Source organism: Lygodium microphyllum, chromosome 22 (genome assembly GCF_053477565.2).
Source record: "Lygodium microphyllum isolate KBCC chromosome 22, Lygodium_microphyllum_v1.1.10, whole genome shotgun sequence".
Classification (NCBI taxonomy): domain Eukaryota; kingdom Viridiplantae; phylum Streptophyta; class Polypodiopsida; order Schizaeales; family Lygodiaceae; genus Lygodium; species Lygodium microphyllum.
This window is the reverse complement of record NC_141156.1, coordinates 85,715,766-85,735,795: the sequence shown is the minus strand read 5'-3', so window position 1 is coordinate 85,735,795 and position 20,030 is coordinate 85,715,766. Positions and strand designations below refer to the sequence as shown.

Below are 20,030 nucleotides of genomic sequence, written 5' to 3'. Positions count from 1 at the left end.
GATTGCAGCAAGACTTTCAGAGGTGGACTCTTGGATTGTTGGAGGAGACTTCAACAACCTGGAAGCCTTAGAGGACTAGCAGGGCAGAGGCAGAGACTACTTGGGTATGGCAGGGAAGGAGCAGGAGGCATGGGAAGTCTTTCTCCTCACGATAGGAGAACATGATGCTTGGCGAGACCCAACTTTTCATAGGAGGGAGAGGTCATAGGAGGGAGAGGTCCCTGGACTTCTCTTAGGGATACAGGCGGATGGGCAGAGCTCTCGTGGAACGGCTGGACCGGTTCTATGTGGGAGAGTGGGGATGCTCTCGAGGAGGCCGGGTAGGGCAATTGGCTGGCACCACCTTGTGTGATCACTGCCCGGTTCTCCTCACACTTGATGCTCTAGTTTAAGCCCTTGACACGCAATCCTGTCGGATCCCTAACTCGATCTACATGAGGGAGGAGGTATAGGAGCCAAATTAAGCAGCTCTGGACTAGGGAGTGGGACACGAGGGACCGGATCACAAAGGAGGTTGTTGTGCAGAGGTCTTACCCGAGTCGAGCAAGATTTGCCAAGAGGTAGCCCTACAGGCCGGGCAGCAAAGCTGGGAGGAGAGAGCACTCCGGCGAGACCTAGCAACCACATAGAGACTACTCCAGGAGGCACCAAGGGATCCCACTCTCCACACACAAGAGGTGCATGCATGGACAGCCCTCGCCAATCTTGAGGACAGATGCTCGGAGTTTTCCTTCTGTACCTTAGCAGCCTTTTGGGCACGGAAGGGGGACACGATGTGCAGGGAGTTTTTTTAGGTGTATCAACCTCGTACCTTAGGAGATCAAATTTGCAAGCAGCCTTCGTGATCAATATGGGAGGATTCGCTCTGGCCCAAATGAGGTGATGGAGATTGCCACTGACTACTACATACACCTTTTTCAGCAGGAGGCAGTCTCAGCCAGAGGACAGCACGTCTGGGACCACATTCCGTCCCTCACCACAAAGGAGATGGGACGCTCTCTCCTAGACCCCTTCACAGAGAAGGAATTAGTGGAGGCTTTCCATGCACAGGACAGGCAGAAATGCCTGGAAGAGGAGTCTTTCTAAGGCCTTCTTCACTACCTACTGGGAGGTGGTGAAGGATCCCCTACTATTGGCCTTTCAAGAGATTTTCAGCTCACGATGGATGCTAGGGAGTCTATCGGTAGGTCTTATCAGTCTCCTCCCCAAAGGGGGAGATCAGTTGGAGCTATCCCACTGGAGACCAATCACCTTATTTTCGGTGGCCTATAAGGCACTGGCCAAGATGATCGGTAGGCAACACCACCCCATGCTTCTAGACATCATCCATGACACACATACAGGTTTTGTCCAGGATAGGAGCATCCTAGACAATGTTTTCACCTTCTTCAAGGTGACCGAGTGGGCCTAGCACAATGGCCAGGGATTGGCTGTAATTCTCCTGGACTTCAAGAAAGCCTATGACAGGGTTGACTTGGACTTCTTAGAGGGCACCATGGTGAGGTTGGGCTTTCCCCAAGCATGGATTTGCAAGGTTTCTGCACTTTACAGATCGGCCCCTAGGAGGGTTCTCATAGGTGGCAGGAGGGGGGAGGAGTTTCAATTGGAGAGATCTATCCGGCAGGGTTGTTCTCTTGCCCCGTATCTGTTCTTACTCTTTGCAAAGGCGATGTCCTACTTCCTCCGGTCACGTGTGAGAGGGCTACGTGGCCTTCAACTTCCGATGAGGGAGGAGACGGAGCTGCTAGATTCGGAGTATGCAAATGATACCGCCCTTTATATAGAGGACGATGAGCTGATGTTGGAGAGAGTGAAACTAGCTCTAGAGGTGTTTCGCACTAAAGCTGGAGTGAAAATCAATTAGCAAAAGTCGGTTGGTTTTCTTACAAACCTGGACTTTAGCATGGAGTGGGGCATCCACTTGGGGTTCAGATGGGTGTACAAGGGACAGACCGTCCGATACCTAGGGTTTCAGGTGGGACTCGACATCACTCTTGCCCAACAATTTCTTCTAGTTCTCAACTCTATCAGGCAGAAGCTGACCTACTGGAGTATTGTCCACCTTTTCTTAGCGGGACGAGCCCTAGTGGTCAACCAAGTCCTCTTAGCAACGGCATTGCCTCGTGTTGGTGCTTCTCCTCGTCTTGTGTAGTTCAACTTCGCCGCCTAGTGTAGAATTTTCTCTAGGCTGGCTCAGACGGTTCCAGGGATTCTCGAGCCAAGGTGGCATGGGCGACCATCATCTGGGATTGGTCTAAGGGAGGGCTTGGAATCATAGACCCAGATCTCCAAATCCCTTTTGGGCAAGCTAGTAGTCCGTGGGCTCACACTAGGAGGGCAACCTGGAAGGTCCTTTTGCAAGAGGGTCTCTAGGAGTGCAAACCAAGGCTTGGTGGTGGTTGGAGGCCATCCTTGAGATGGATCTTCACGACTGCCCAGATCATGCCACCCAGATCTTCCTTCCTCCGTAGCCTACTTCGTGTGTGGCAAGGCCTCCACAAGTCCCTAATTCACAAGCCCCCAGGATGCCAGAAGGAGATAGACTGCCAACCAGTGGTCTGGAACCCCTAGGTCCGAGATCGAGAAGGGATACATATTGGAGACTGCCCCAACGTCCAATGGGCTGGATGGGAGACTGGCACTGCTCATACTATCAGGACGTGGCGGGAGGGGTACAGGATGGTGGATCAAGAGGTGTTGCAGCAAGCATTAGGTTGTCAGCAAGGGGCTGAGGTGAGGAGAAGGGAGATTGACTTAGTGATTCCTCAGCAGTGGCTTGACCCCCCAATCCGAGAGCTAGTAGATCTTGGTGAGGTGTGGGCCACTAGATTTTCACCGACAGGTATCCCCCTACAAGTTACAGGTAGAGTGGGCGGCGCCCCCTACCGGATTTTCTTCACTGTGCAGGATGGGGGGCATCTAGTCCTTGACAGAGGCCAGCAGGATGAGGAGATCGTTGTCCTTCCTTAGAGGAGGATTTGTGTGGTTGGTCTCCAAGGAAAGACCTGGCGTCTGGACCCTTATGTACTCTGGGAGGAGTTTCGGGAGTGGCAACTCTGGATATGGGAGAGCAAGTCACTTGATGGGCTAGAGTGGGCCCTTGGAGAGTGGCTATGGCCGGCCACTGCGGTTGCCAAGAAGCCACTGAGGTTCTTAGAGTACACAGCCAGGATTGGTAAACATGTACTGATGCAGGTGGACATGGATTGGGCACCTTCGCGTAGCAGATACTGGGCGGAGTATAGCATCACGGATGCCTTCCGTCGGACTTTCTGGCGCCGTCTATGGGACAGCTAGAGGCCAAGGAGGGTGTCGTATTTCCTCTGGCTTTTGGCACATGGAGGTCTGGCCATTGGGAGTTACCTGGCCTAGATGTAGCAAGATGAAGGGTGTAAGCACTGCCCACAACAGTACTTGGAAACCCCAAAGCATTGCCTTGGTCTTGCGAGGTGGCACGTGTGGAGAGAAGCCTGTCGTATTCTCCACCGTGTGGCATCCAACCTTGGATGTATCTCGTGGGGGGCTTTTTGCTGGCAGGCAATCAGCCACGGCCGTCACCTTTTGTATGAGGCCAAGATATGCATGACACGATTTTCATCATTGAGGCTGAGTCTTGCGGAGGGGTCGGCTTGGAGGCTTTACCCAACTACCAAGTACTGGAGCCCACAGCAGGCCGCTCAGAGGTATGGGAGATCGTAGGGAGTCTTACAGGATAACACATCTGGAAGGCACCCTGTCAGGAGGTTTTTGGCGGGGAGTGCCTTTCAATACAGGAAACTTTGGTAGAGCTTTGGACCTCCATCATCCACTCCCTCCACGGCCGATGGGACCAAGTGCAGGGCAAGTCTCAAGCTCATCAGGAGCTCCGTTTTCACTTTCCGTGCACTTGGGGCGGCCAAGACCTGTTCTTCATGATGTAGGCAGACAGCCCTAAATAGCGAAACACCCCCCCCTCCATGGCTTCTTGCCCCCATCCCCCCCAGACCACCTTGAGAGGCTTATATACATGATGTATTTGTGATTTGCATCAACTCCAGCTAGTATGTTGAGCATGAGCACTCTGTTGTAATCAGCCTTCTGAATAATATATTTAGCCATATTTAACTTGCAAAAAAAAAGTCTAAGAGCCAAGGACCAGTAGACATCATCCAGCATAGCAAGATCCAGACCTTGGTAAGTTGCCAAACTGATGTGACCCTGAGATTGAATCTTGACCGAGGAGTTATTCCCAGCCGAAGCATAAAGTTCAGGCAAGAGCATGGTTGAGCGTTAGTAGTCGATGTTTATGTTGCCTTATGCCTTTTCAGTTGAGTACTTTTGCTTTTGTTACTTTGTAGTGCAATCGGGGAAGATTGTAAGGTTTTAAGAGGGAGGCCTATCATAGGGACATATACCTTTAATGCTTAACTTTGGTATTATTAAGTTGTGCACGTGTCAAATGTACATGTGAAGTGTAAGTATGGCACAGTGATAAGTCCAAAACCTAAGTTATGCATTGGGGAACATTCACAAAAGTTGTGATAAGCTATGTTGGCTAGGTAGTTGTAGGTACCTCGTATTAGTTTTGACCTAGAGCATTAAATATGCCCTAGAAATGACTTGTGGTGTCATTTGGGCTAGGCAAAAGTTAAACATTTAATGTTAGAATAAAGATCAAAAGAAGGTTTACACAACTTTCAAGTTTAAAGGGCTTAGCACATTAAATGTGGATGGGCAAAGACCAATTAATGGGCAGGGTCAAGAGGAATTCTAATTTTCAGCCATTTAATAATTGCTGAAAATTAAGTCTAGAAGCTGAGTTTCATTTGGGGGATTGTGCCATTTGGCAACCATGGAAGGAACTTGTCCATGTAAGATCAAAGGAGCCTGTTTAGGCTGGCCAAGACTAGAGAGAGGCCATTGTGGAGCTGATAATTGCTAATCAGGGAGATTCCAGCCAGTCAGGAGTAGTTTGGAGTCATTGGCAGCCATCAAAGGTTATCTAGCAGCAATGACAACATTGAAAGCACTTGTAGCAACTGGTGAAAATTGATTTGACTAAGCAACGGCCATATACAACCATGCATCCATCCACCCATGTCAAAATACACCATACAAGGGTTTACACAACCTTTAGGCATGTATCCCATGGGTAGGTCCTTATAGCTGTGTGGTGGAGGTGGACCGGCGATGAGGTTATATCCCTGAAAACAAGCACCTATTGGAACCTAAATGCAATGATACTCCTCCCGAGCATATCAAGCCCCAAATGCCACCGAGGTAGCCACACAATTTATGAAAATGTCAATGCTTAGTGGATCATCCCCCTTTTATTATGCAACTTTGCTTTAGTTGGGCAAGCGCCATGAGTCACTATGCCAAGCATCTTTGGTGCCACATGTAGAATTGGGCCCTGCAGTTGCCTTTCTAGCACAATACACTCATATGACACCTCACAGTTCTTCCCATCCATCTACAATGGTTAAGAATGAATTTGGTCACAAGATTGATTTTAATGGGTGAACTTCACTACTTAGTCCAATGTCATGCAGCATATGTTGAATTTCTAAAATTTATGGGACCTTGTTCAAGGGCTGGAACCCTGCTTTTCCATAGTCGACCGAATTGATGCTGGGTCTCCTCCCTAAGTTTCATTCCGAATTACAACATTTCCAGCTAGTCGAGCTCACTTGACCAGTTGCAATGCAGCTCATGATCAGGCCCATCACATAAACCTTGAACCATGAGCTTCAATAGTTTAAATATTAGACAATGGCAACCTTAAGGTGTAGTTTACTAGTACTATAAACTCCAATAGTTCAAAATATTAGACAATGATAACCTTAAGGTTAACTTTACCGAGTACTAGTGTTGACTCATCGACTTTGCCACCATTGGATCCACAAAGTCAAATCATGATCGGGTCACATTGTTCCTCATTAAGTTGCCTCCAAAATATTTCAACTTTATACTACAAGTAGTTTCACAATCTACCTTGCCTACTTTTTATGAATTTGAGTCTCAGTCATTGCATTGCACACCATTGTTTGTTCAAGTGTATAAGAGGTACTCTTTGCCATCTTCAAAGGGGCCCTCATTTCCATTCACCAAAAGGGAACTCGAGAAAGGAAAGAACAATGATAGATCTGAAGTGACTAGTGATGAGTGAGGGGACTCCCAATCTACACTAAAACTGAGATGGCAAAATGTCCCAAAGAAGAATAGGTTTTCCAATGCTACCAAAGGACAGGCCATTTCAATAATGAATATTGATCTATGGCCAAGGGCACCAAGCCCAAACCCCCTCCCACTTATACAACCACCCCACCTATTTTGGGTAACCCCCTTATTGGAGGCAAAATGATGGTCAACCTCCAACACAAGGCCAATGGAGACCATAAGTTCATGTGACCTCTCAATATAAAAGAATTCAATATGCATAATCCTAGCATATGCATTGAATATGCAGACCATATTTCATCTGGTCAAGGGCATATAACATCTCGTATCCTTATATATCAATAGGTCTGTGTGTAGACAGCAAACAATACTTTATGCAACAAGATGTAACCTTTGAATAGTTCTCTAGAAGAACAGCCTATATACTTTCAAATTGCCCTGATCCAGAGTGAAATCAGTCCCCCAAAATCCCTTCAATACCCTAAGTAAACCTTTACCACAGCATAAATACATGTAGAGATCAAAACAGTCCATGATTCTTCTTCAAACAAGCTTTCTATGAGCATACAACTGTAGGTAAAAGTGAGTTACAAAAATGAGTGAATTCCCTGCATGAACAGCAGTAAATTGCATGTTTTCTCTACACAGATCAGTCCAATATAGTCACGAAGATCTTTGATCGGTCCTCTTCATACACCCCAAAGCATCAACCAATCTTCTCCTTGTTTACTTCCTGCTTTCCCTGTGTTGATTTTTGTGCAAGCTTGAGATTGGCTGCAACTTGTTTTGGCCATACCTTTGTCATACAAAGCCCAAATAGGGTCATCCAGGTACTCAAATGAAATGAACGATGACTTGTCAACAGGCCAACGTCGACAGAATTCTGAAATTTCCCTTAGAATAGTCAAAAATATTACTTTTTTACAAACATGTCACTTTTTTAAAATTTTTGGCTTGGATAACTTGTACCACTCAAGATAAGTGCTTACATGCATTTAAATCCACCCAAAGTTCTCATTAAATCATTAGAACTTAATCTTGGATACTTAGACTTTCAAAGACTAGTTTCGTTCTTAGAAAACCCTGTAAAACCTCCCTATCATGTGTCCATATAGTTGCTTATCACTTCATGAAGGCAGGACAAATATTATCATGTACGCAGATAGTTGAATTCTTTTAGTAAATGGTCTTTCCTATGGTTTTCCATAAGTGAACTTGTAGCCACATGGCATCCACCCCCTTTGAACCTACACATGCGCTGTGTATTTGCCACACTGCTCAATCTTGGGATCACTGCTTTTCATCCACCATGATTAGTCACTCCCTGCTCTCAAAAACTTGTCAATCAAGATAACCCTGTATAAAACTACTGATAACTTTCCAACCATAGCTTAGATCGCCAAGCTTTCTGAAAAGAAAATGGACCTCAAGTTCCAATCTAAAACTTCTTAGGAAACATCTGAGGAAAATCTTCTAATGTGATGCCTCGAAAAAACTTTGCACAATCAGCAGTCCTGTTTTCCTGCATGCAGTCTACAACAGACATAAAGCTTCTTGAGCATGTATCTTTCCCACATCCTGCTTTGTTCGCTACCAGACTTGGTAGGCCTATTCTTTAGGTATAAGAGTACCCCTGAATATGCTATCCATCATTAGAAGATCCCTGATTAGCACCAAATTTCAGTGCATCAAAACTGTCCAAAAACTGCTAAACTGCAGTAATATACTTTGTGACCTGTATATACATTACTCACAGCATCTTTCCATAGCCACCCCTTGGGTAAGTATGCATAGAAACATGCTTCCATTGTCACCTTCAAGATCAAACATCTAGATAATCATCTGACATAATTTATGTGCATCATAATATCCACTCGGATCATAATCCCAAATACTTGTCTCCCTGATAAGCATGCACTCAATCCATTTTCCGATTCCTAGATCATATGGCATTGACACTTCATGCAGCCCAAATAGTATGTTTCCATACTTATCGTGCTCTAAGTAATCCCTAGAACCACATTGACCAAATCGTAACCCATAATACATTTGTAGCTACCCACAACTATATACAAAGAGAGGAGGAGGCAGACTCTTCTGTTCAATCACTACTTGAGATTCGAGTCGGCCTACACTCTTGGACAAAGGTCATACTTATCATGGGGGAAATTCTCTCTACAAGTCATACTGTCAGTGGGAGATTGGTTTGTATTCTAGGCGTTATAGCAAGAGACTTAAATTATAAGACTATAGGGTCTTAAGGGAGCCAAAGCTATGATTGAGGTTGTGACAGAGGAAGTTCCAATACAGGCACTTCTCAAACCTCCATTGGTTTCTTCTCTAGAGGGGATTTTCTTCTAGCAGTCATTCTGACTAGCAAAGACAGGACATTCCCTTTTATGCTTGAGGAGGATGGTCGCCTTCAACGAGAGGACCTTGACCAGATTGTGTTCGTCGGATGCTCCGAATAGAGAATCAAAGTAATGGCACACTTCAAGAGGAAGTGGCACACTGATCCAAACTCGACCGCCTATCCTGTAGATGATGGAGACATTGGGATTATTAGATTGGGCCTCTACAGAGATTATAGTGGGATCTGCAAGAGTGGGTTTAGAGGGGTCCATTCCTTAATAGACTATGTGACATGGCCTTCTTGGGCTACAGTACTTAGCTGGAGAGGAGGATACAAGTGAGTAGGATCAGAGCACAACTAGCACCCACCCCCCTACTGGCACAGAGAGGGAACATCAGATGAGTTTTTATATGACTTTTAGAGGAGGCTATATGACAGCTTTAGGCCTAGGGAGATCTCTCTCCTCCTATGGCCTATAGCTCATAGACCTTAGCGGTTGGCACTTGGCTTGGGTATGGCAAGGACTCTACAGCATGTGTGAGATGCGCCGAGCCAAAGGAGACACAATCACTACCTATGGGACTACCCTAGAGCCCAGGAGGTATGGAGCAGAGCCCTTATGATGATGTCATATGGCATAGCATAGACCATATTGGTGAATTGGGGGGTTATAGCCTAGGTCATAGATAGAGGCCCAAAAATGTGGCTACAAGGGCATTTAGGGGAGTTTTTCTTTCCTCATTGTTGGATAACATTTGAACAAGACCCCTACCCCAGATTACTTGCAGACAGTGTGGACCTAGGGACAGTGTCACAGATGGGAGCTATGTTTTCTCCCTCTCTCTCTCATTCTTTCTTTCCTTTTCTATCTTCCTCTCCCTCCCTCACGCTCTCCCTCTCTTTCTCTCTTTCCCTATTATGTTTAATGTTTTTTCTCTCTTCCTTTCCCTCTCTCATTTCCTCTCCCTCCCTCTCTCTCATTTCCTCTCCCTCTCCCTCTCCCTCTCTTTCTCTCTTTCCCTATTATGTTTAATGTTTTTTCCCTCTCTCTCTCATTCCTTCTTTCCTGTTTTGTGGACTTTCACAAGGCCTTTGACACAGTGCCACGTGCTAGACTCATGAAAAGAATGCAAAACATTGATGTGCCCGTAGAGATATAGTGGAGTATCTATGCCCTGTATGAGACAGTGACAGGCAGAGGACGAACACCTGAGGGCATCTCAAATACAGTCAATAGCACCATTGGGGTGAAACAAGGCTGTCCACTTTCACCGACACTTTTTGGGCTGTATATAGATGAAATTTCAGAATATGTGGATAGGACGGGTGGGGCCGGAGCCAGCCTAGCTGGAGTGCTGATACCATTACTGCTTTATGCCGATGATATTGTACTTATATCTGACTCACCTGAGGGACTAAATAGACACTTGGATGCATTATCAGCTTTTTGCAGAGATAGAGATCTTAAGGTGAACCTTGGCAAAACTAAAGTTATGGTATTTAACACTTCAGCTGCTTGGGTGACAAGAGCTGAGCACCAGTTTACTTTTGACAGAGAGCCAGTGGAGATGGTTAGGCAGTATGTTTAGTTGGGGGTCACATTGAAGGGACCACAGTTCTCTTGGAGAGAGACATCAGAGGCTCGTTTGGCAAAAGCATATGCAGCCTTAGGTGCATTGGAGAGGCAATGTGCTCACATACAATTTCATGAGCCGCGCACCAAACTGTGGCTTTTTGACACCTTGGTTACACCCACACTCCTATATGGGCAGCTATTTGGGGTCCGAGTCTATTTCACACGAGGAGACGGCCTTTGGGAGACCAGGATGGACCAGAGAAGGAATACTATGATGGATGGGAGCATATGGAAAGACCACTGGTCATGATGATCTCACGCATGATACGAGCGAAGAGCTCGACCCCACATGAGATTATTAGAGCTGAGTTGGGGGCATCACCCATGGTGGCTGAGGCCTTGGTTCAGGTAGTGACTTTCATACATAGACTATGGGAGCTCCCCCAAGATAGATACCCACGGCTAGCCCTGGCCTCTTCTAGACAACTAGCAGCAGACGGTGACAGACACTGTTGGTATGCTCAGATGAGTACATGGATGCGTCTACATGGTCTGCAAATTGACAGACTACCCCCCTTTGAATATAGCCTCGATTGCCCTACACTTGACCTAAGCCGATCAGAGCTAAACCATGTGATCAGAGCAGACATACTGAAGTTAGATACGGAGAAGACCTGGATCCGACCCCCCTCGCCCCATGGCACGAGGATGGCACACTACCAGACCCACTTCCTCCAGGTATCTGAGGATGGTTTCATCACCCGACCCAATTACATGGACACACAGCTGCCTCATGGACTACGCACAGTTATTGGTCAGATCCGCACCTCATCCCACCACCTGAGGATTGAGACAGGCAGATGGGAGGGTATACAGACAGAAGAACGCATATGCCCACTATGCGACAGAGAGCCAGAGACAAAGGAACACTACATCTGCCGATGCACTGTATATTACGACATACGAGGTAGATACCACTGTCTGTTTCGAGAGGGTTTTGGACCCCTGAGATGGATCATGCAGTATGAGGATCAGAGATGCTTGGGATTTTTCCTCTTGGAGCTCCAGAGGCGCAGAGCAACAATTCTACGGAGTAGGAGGCCCCCACAGCTCGGCTCACATAGACAGAGAGCAGTCACTGACTTTTTCATTGATACACGACAGAGTATGGCAGATACCACTACTACTGCCACACAGCCTACAGGAGTACATCATCATTGGACCTCATCTTCTGTAGGTGTCCCTTTGGATAGAGCAGTGGAACTTAGCCGGTCTAGGCGCCCACGTCCACCCGGACAAAGGCCTAGACATCCACACCACAGACAAATTAAAGCCATCATTGAGCGCCACAGGAGACAGATGCCAAGACGCCTCAGCCATGCAGAGATACACCTCCCTAGAGAACAGACATATCATTGATGGAGAGTTTTCCTTTCTCTACTCTCACTTTCAGATCACTGACATGTTTCCCTTTTATGGGACACTATTTCATTTCCTTTTCAGTCTTATAGGCATGTTTTTCATCTTTTTTCTCGTTCCAGATGAGAAACACACCATCATTGTATGTACTGCTTTGGTCTCATAGGCCACATTGGCCTTTTAGAGACGTTAATATACTCTCTCTCTCTTCCTCTTCCTCTCCCTCTCTCATTTCCTCTCCCTCCCTCTCCCTCTCCCTCTCCCTCTCTTTCTCGAAGTACAAGGAACTTTGTAAAGAGCAACTAAGTACATCACAAATACCATGGTTGTGTGAATAACCAATCAGGAGGGCTATAATGCCAAACCATCCAAGGGGCAGTATGGAAGAAAGTGCCTGAGTCCCATGTTTGCAATGCCTCTCTTTTCTTCCCCATCCTGTTAGAGCTGCCTTGCATCCTCCTCATCTTCGACGGAGAGTGTAGGTGATCATTGTCCAAATCCTCGATAGATTCTCTGCCACATCCAACGTGTCATCAAGAGAATTCTCTTTTCTTGGAAAAAACATGCGGTCAGGCTGATTCTAGTGTTTCACACCAGGAATCACAGATGCCCATCAGGTTTTCATATGTTGCAAAATGGTGGCCCAGAAGCAAAATGTTAACAGGATTCTACAAATTGAGAGCAGAATACAATGTCAAGCAATCAATTCAACTTAATGTACTTGTCTTATCCTAGCTACCATTCATGCAGTGCAGAAAGATATATAGGTGACAGTGCTTAAAAGAAAGTTGATAACTAATCCTTTACTGATTACACACTAAGAACAGTAAGGCATAGACTGCTGTGTAGGAGGCTGCACAATATAGAGACACACAGAAATGCACATATTGGCATATTTCTTGCTCAGAAACCTCTTTTTTATTAACTGTTTCTGTTTAAATGAAACTTCATTAGACATGAAACAAAGGACTTCATAGCATGTTAAATCATAAAGAATACAACGTAAAAGCACAAATATACAATGTCAGGCAATCAATTCAACATAACATACTTGTCTTATCCTGTCTTGTCAGGCAATCAATTCAACTTAGCATACTTGACTTATCCTGTCTACCATTCATGCAGCGAAGAAAGATGTATAGGTGACAGTGCTTAAAAAAAAGTTGATAAACTAATCCTTTACTGATTACACACTAAGAACGGTAAGACATAGACTGCTGTGTAGCAGGCGGCTCGATATGAAAACACATAGAGATGCACACATTGGCAAATTGCTTGCTCAGAAACCTCTTTTTGATAAACTATTTCTGTTTGGATGAAATTTCTTTGGACATGAAACAAAGGACTTCATAGCTAGTTAAAGCATAAAGAATTTAATGTTAAATCACAAAGAATATAAGGAATATCTTTTCATAGAGATCTTTTTATGTTTACCTAAAAATCTTGGTCACAATTCTGAGTTAATGAAACCCCAACTTACACTGAACAACATCACCTCAGACAGTGACTCTCATGTCAACAACCTGCTGGTTCCTTTTCCGACGGCGTGTGTAAACCTTCAAACAAATTGGGAAATGCAGCTCAGCTTGTACAATGGCATCATTTGCCATATTTTTCTGATCCTGAGATACCATTGGCAAAGCACCCTCACCTGTCACACATAATAAGATACTTACCAAAGCAGCACACTGATTCTTTTATTGACTTCCAACTCCTCATTCCATTCCTAATTGCACAACCTCCACAAAATATATACATGTATGAAGTAACTGTACCATTACTCAAAAATACATTTTTCTTCTTTAATCAAAACCACTTCCAATCTGTCAAAAAATGTTTTAAAACTTCTGTAGCAAAGCTAGATGTTCATAATGTACAGAAGTACTTACATAGGAATCCAAACCATACCAAATACTTGCTTAGAAAAGCTAGACATCTCACGTATACTCCCATGATTAATGTTCCTGCAATCTACTCACAGCATGAGCTCGTCTTCGACAGATGCAGAGAACTTGTTATCCATGATCAAATGCCACCTGAGGTAAACATAACCATCTTACCTCCCTCTGCCTTGCCCCAGCATTCTTCTCCTAACCATCTCCTCATGCCCTGCACCTTCTCCTTTTCCCTCACCCAGCATTCCTCTCCTCACAGTCTCCCCATGCCTTGCAGCCTGTGACCTTTGACTTCAACCTCTGCCTCCGCTTTTGCACCCTCCTCTTTCCTTCCCTCGTGCTACCTCCTCCCTCTTCCCAACCACCATCTTGAATCAAGGGATAAATCCTAGACAAGCATCACTGTCATGTCCTTTAGTTTCCTAGCACTAATCAAGTCAAGACCTTGATCATGATTCATGTAAATAATTTGTCTTGAGTTCTCAAACCATAATCAGGGGAAGCAAGAGAATGGGAGCAGAAATGTAAAGGGTGAAATTTTGGAATTTTACAAGTTTCTAGCAAGTATAAAGGTCTGGGATATGAAGGAATGTAAATGGAAATATAGACATGAATGGAAAGCATTTTAGGTTAATATGGTTAAAAACCATGCAATCAACGTGGCAAGTTAATTGCTGGACTAGATAGGTTTCCCTTGCTTGGATTCTGATACCTCGTGATGACCCAGGCTATCTGCTTGAAGCAAGGGGCAAGGGAAATTCAGTGACTATTTGTGTGGTATGATGAAACTTCTGACAACCTATCTGTGGTTCCTTAAACAAAATGTACTTGATGAAGCAACTATTTGAGTTGTAAATAAAAGAGGTTACTCATATTGCCTCCCACCTCCATGAGTTCAACATAATATTTAGCCAAATGCGGGGTCAGAAATTGAAGTTTGAAGATGAGGTTAAGGTGATCTTTCAACAATGTTCCTTGCTTGCATCATGGAATACCTTTAGGATATCCATTTAAAGATTTCATTGAAAGGTATCATGTGAAGGGATGCCTTTCAGAAATCTTGGATATACACCTTCATAGATTTAGAATCTTGTTTTAGGTTATGCCTTTCAATGGTGTCCTATGTCAAAACTTTAAAGGTAACAATTTTTGGCAAAATGGGTTTTGAACTTATCCACTTTTTTCCCTTAACGACAAAGTGAATAGCCACCTTTGTTGAAAGAGACTATGGTAAAGTACCTTCAAGCCCTCTACAGGAAAGCAATGCTGTGACATGAGATAACAAGGGCTAGACTAGTACATGGGCTTACAAAAAATAAGGATGCCTAATGCCAAATCATAGGTGGCCCTAGATGGAAGAAGCTGCTGGAATACAATGTCTCAAGAAGAGTATCTATCTCCTCAAAGCCAAAGATTTTCTCTAGTACCAAAACCTCATCACGGTCCTCTCTAGTTGAATTTTAGCAGATAAATCCTCTAGCACATCGGCATGGAAAGGTCTCAACAAGCTCAGATGAAATGATGCATGTTCCGATGCTGAGGTAATTTCAGTCTATAAGGCACATCACTTATATTTTCCAACACTTGGAAGTGTCCATAGGAACATATATTCAACATTGAATACTAATGCTCTTCCATCTTTTTCAAAGTGTAGAAGCATCCAATCACCCTATCCAAATTTCAATGCATGTCTATGGTGATCATCTGCCCTCTTTAGTTTTTTCTGAGATTTTGGAAGTGCTTGTTTAACATTTTCATAAGCAACATTCATGCTTTCCATCTACTTATCAGCCTCAAACATCTTATCTTTAGTTTGCAAGTTGGGTGGGCCTTACTTGTCACTTTGCATGATCTCAAACAAAGCCTTACTAGTGGAACTATGCACAGTATCGTTGTATGCAAACTCAACCAATGGCAAATAACGTCCCCAATGTGTTTTGTGCTCTGATATATAGCATCTATCGAAAACTTTGGAATTTGCCTCTTTTGACTGTCCATTTGTCCCCAAATGGAAAGAATATGAGAATTTCAGCATAGTTGCCATATTCTCAAGCAATCTCTTCCAAAACAAACTCATTATGTGTGGATCTCAATCATTGACTATAGATGCTAGCATGCCATGATGCTTCAATATTGTTGCATAAACCACATAATCAGCCTTGAAATTCTTTGGAATAGGAAAGAAATGCATATATTTGCTAAACATGCACATGATAGTCCAATATCATCATTGCCAATAGGTGTCCTCAGAAGATCAAGCATGAAAGTCTATAGAAATACTTTGCAAGGCGTATCAAGAATAGGCAAAGGAAGCAATAGCCTTGGAATCTTTTGCCTATCATATTTGACCTTTAAACATACAAGGCATGTGCAAAAAAAATCCTCAGCATCAGCCCAAAAAGTGTACAAGCCTTGAAAAAATCCATGAGAACAATATAAACACAAGGCAATCATAATTGTGCATAATTGACATACACGTGATGTAGAATCAGATTTATGAATATGATTCTTGGAGTAGACTTGGTTTCCTGTTTAGTATTATCCTATTAACCAATATGAAACCTTCATGAAGAAAAATTCCAGAGCTATTTTTAGTACTTTTTTCTGTGGACAGATAATTCAATCAACCTACTGGCATCATTCTTCCATTTTATATACATACTTATAAAGTCATAATGAACAAAGATGCATAGCAGTTAGTTGAAAGAAAGATGGTTTAAAAGGACTATAGTTGGGCACAGCTTACAGAATCTCACATACTTCCATCGAACATTGCACAAGAACAAATTGAAATTGTGAACCTTTCATTCACTGTCTTGAGAACTTTTAAGGTGCTCGATGAGAAAACGAACAAAGCATATAAAACTCCTAAGTTAACATTGATGACATGTGATGAAAAGAACTTTCAAATCAACTTACTTTCATCTAACCATGTATTTGCCTGCAGTCTTGCCTTTATGATGTCAGGGCACACAGATGGAACACCGACCCCTATGAATTCCAAAGATTTGTTTTCCCCTGTTAACACATCCCTAGATTTCTTGAACAATCTTTTATGGAGTCCATAGGAAACACTTTGCTTTAGCTCGGGCCTGTCTCTAGAATTCTTGACCAGTTGTTTCAATGCATCTGCGACCCACTGAGATGATCTCACCTATGGTTAACAGTTCAGCCATTAAAACGTACTCTTTAGCTGGCATAGTTATTGCAACTTTCCACACACAGGGTTCAAAAAGATGAGTCCTCCTGATGCTGTTTGATTTATTATCAAGCACACGTTACTATTAAAGTTGAATTCACCTACAATAAACATTTCCTTAGAGGAGTGTGAGTCCAGATCTATCACAGAAAGCACAAGGTTCAAAATGAGTACACTTAGCCCATATGCACCAAAGCAAGCACAAATGTAGACTTAAGAGCAAGTGTCACATAACCAAAAGCGCAGGAGTGTGTGTGCACTTTACTTACTGAGATCAATTTCACAAAAGTGTCTGCATGTGCACATGACAATAAAAAAACTTCACACAACTTGTAGCTCAGTTCATCCTGACATTTGCCTCCCAAGTATTGCCATAGAATGCTTTTACAAAATGTAAGCTTCAAACATGCTCCTTTACAATATTTTGGAAAAAAAAAACAAAAACTAGGAAAGTACAAAGTTAAACAATGGAATACGAGCAGAGTAAGATATAAAGAGCACAAATGCATTCACACCCATATGCTCCTGTGAATGGACTGTAAAAGTGTGTCAGACTTTCTTCATAGACCCCAAACAACGAGGATAACATATAGAAATTCCACCTATAATGTCATTGGCTGATTTTGTTCATAGAATTAGTAATCCAAGACCAAAGAAAGGAAAAAGAAACTCTAACTCAGTGATATTGAATTTATTCTTACACATATCGTGCTGAAGTTCCACTCTTTAATTACCAGATTTTGTCACAGCTACAATCACATTTGCAATTCTTTGAAGAATCCTTCCTTTAAATGAGTACTGCTTTGCGTTAACATAAAGCATCTCTCTGTGAACTGTATTGGGTACTCTTTATATACATGTAAGCAGGGTGGTAGGTGATATCCACAGTTGGTGGATGGTATATGAGGATAGTTGGAGAGATGAATGATCCTAACAAGGCTTAACCTTAGAGGTAGGTAAAATTACCTTCTTACATCCCCCCTTAAGCCAAAGAGAGGTGGGGATAAATCTACTACTACATGTCTGCTGTAATTCATCCTCAAAATCCGCAAAATTTCCAGCCTTGGTTCTAGTGAGCAGCATGTCATCAACTTAGAGAAGAATCATGAAAAATTTCCCCCTTCTTTGATGACATAGAGGGCACTCTCATGTGGACTGTTTTGCATTCCTTGGCTAATCAAGAAAGCATCCATCTTTGCATACCAAGCTTGAGGAGCTTGCTTCAAACCATACAAGGCCTTTCTCAGCTTACATACTTTGGATTCCTTCCCTAATTCCACAAATTGGAGCACGAATCAAGCCAAAGAAAATGGGAACGGGCTCATCACTCAAATCGGCTATAAATTCTCAATTCACTGCTGCTACTCTAAGTAAACGGTTTTCAATTATTGGGCACAGATTGCAAGGTGGCTGAGAGATCTAGTTTGTGCGGTAAATTAGGGTTTTGATATTATAAGCACTATTGTTCACCTTCAACCAGCTAAGCTAAACTGAGAATGCCTGAGATTGAATGCACACTTCTCCAGACAACTGCTAAACCCTAATCAGAGCAGTATTTATGTCTAAATTCAGGAAAGAAATGCTGAATACCTTTAAAATCTTCCAAGATGACGGAGAAGAACAGCACCAGGGAGAGAAATCTTCAATCTAATGCCAGGAACATGCTGTAACAGCAATCCCCACTTATTTTAGAGAGAAAAAATAAGGTCATCTGTTGGTTTTTAGGGTCTTAATGTTGTCTGAAACCCTAATATCTGCACCAGCACTGCCAATGACCTTGTTGTAAGGGTCTCTTGCTTTACAACCCCAGAATCTGCTCTAGATCCGGTTCCCCTACTGTCTTGAAACTTCAACAACTATGTCCTTACTCAAAACTAAGTTCTCCCACATCAGATCTGCCCCACACAGCCCAAAATGGGAGAAAAATAGCCCAACATGGAAAGATACACTTGTCTACAGCACAAAACTAATCCAAACTGGACACTTGGCAAATTTCCATTTTCACCAGCGTCTCCATATACAAAAATGAGCTGCCTAGCTCTTTGGCCTTGCCCTCATTAGAATAACATTAAAGGTTGCCTGACCTTAATTTTCAATCCTAACCTCTTTGAGCTTGAAAGTGTTGAAACTATGAAAAAATTTGTGGAGTAGCTGCTAGGGTTTGCACTAAGGAAACATAGAGTGTATGACCACAACAAAAACACAACGATATAGACACAAACATGCAAAACTTTAACCCTTAAAGAAAAACTCAAAACTCAAACACAGAAACAAACACAAACAAAAGGAGAGAGAAAAAAAACAACTCTGAAGTAAAAGAAAACCGTAAATGAATGTAAGAGTGTACAGAGTGCCCAAGGGCTCAACAATAGTGTCGAAGAGCGACGCCCACTCGAGACAGATCCTAAGTACTGTTACCACCACTTGGAGTATATAAGGAGAGGAAATTGCAAAATGATGATGCGAGCTACTAGTGGAGAACCAAACGCAAGCAATGATGATGTAGAAGAACCCACACAAGGCTGCAAACGCAAAAGACACAGGGTCGCCTAATGGAGCAAGAGTGCTGAACATTGTTGCCTGGGCAGTAGGATGCCAAACGCAAGCAAGCATAGCGATGCAGAGGGAGGAGAGTGATCAGCCACCTGACGTCTCCACAATAGGATGCCAAACACAAGCAACAAGAGGAGGTGAGAAAGCTAGTGATGGCTGATCAGCACCAAACGCAGCAAGGGGAAGTCCTCCAAGCGGTGGGTGGCAACTCCACAGGCAATTGCTAGCAATTGGGGCAGCAAGATATGGAGTGGCAGGAATCACAAACACTGGGACAACCATGTGGAGGAAGACTAATGGTTGAAATCTGCACACAAGGGTCAGAAATCTACACAAGGATTAGGACGGGACAGCTTGTCTATTTATAGATGTGAATGGACCCTACCAAATTAGGGTTTCACTGTGAAACTCTCTCGAACCACACACAATTTTAGGTTTTTCATTAAATAAGCATATTTTGGGCCTATTCAGAGGCTAATCAACATGTTATGTACTTTTTAGCTCAACACCTCCTCTCAGACCCAAAACAGTGCTAGAAAGGAAGGCCAACCCAGTTTTTCCCAAGGCGTCCCACCCCAAAGTAGCTAGAGCATCAAACAAAGGGAACACAACTACCCAATGGGCCTACTAAGACTACAAAGCCTACCAAGTCTTGCAAAGGCGGATGTAACCACAATGAACCTTTTCTTTAAAAAAGTGTATTGAGAGATGGTTTGTGGTCGATTAAGTAACTGCACCATATGAGAGAATGAGAAGGGATGGTTAGATCCAATCCATCACAAAACAAACAAGCTTCCCATCCACTCAAGGGTATTGATGACAAGGGAAGGGTAATAAAGGAATGGTGGTGCAATGTACAAGCAGCCAGTGGAAACA

General features: G+C 43.5%; 1 protein-coding gene across 9 annotated transcripts in view; it reads right to left on the bottom strand.

Annotated features, from left to right (window-relative positions):
• The window catches only part of LOC148017374 (uncharacterized), a 114,048-nt gene that overhangs the window by 23,245 nt on the left and 70,773 nt on the right, over window positions 1–20,030 (bottom strand). For 6 of the 9 annotated variants that reach the window (XR_015687919.1, XR_015687922.1, XR_015687921.1 and 3 more), the window contains 2 exons: window positions 16,322–16,556; window positions 12,942–13,158 (listed from right to left, as the gene is read on the bottom strand). Coding sequence is in view for 3 of the 9 variants with exons in the window: in XM_087663271.1 (XP_087519397.1) it covers window positions 13,004–13,158; window positions 16,322–16,556 (390 nt within the window). In the remaining 6 variants the exon portion in view is untranslated. The remainder of the gene's footprint in view (window positions 1–12,941; window positions 13,159–16,321; window positions 16,557–20,030) is intronic. The other 3 variants (XM_087663271.1, XM_087663272.1, XM_087663270.1) reach the window with 1 other exon arrangement.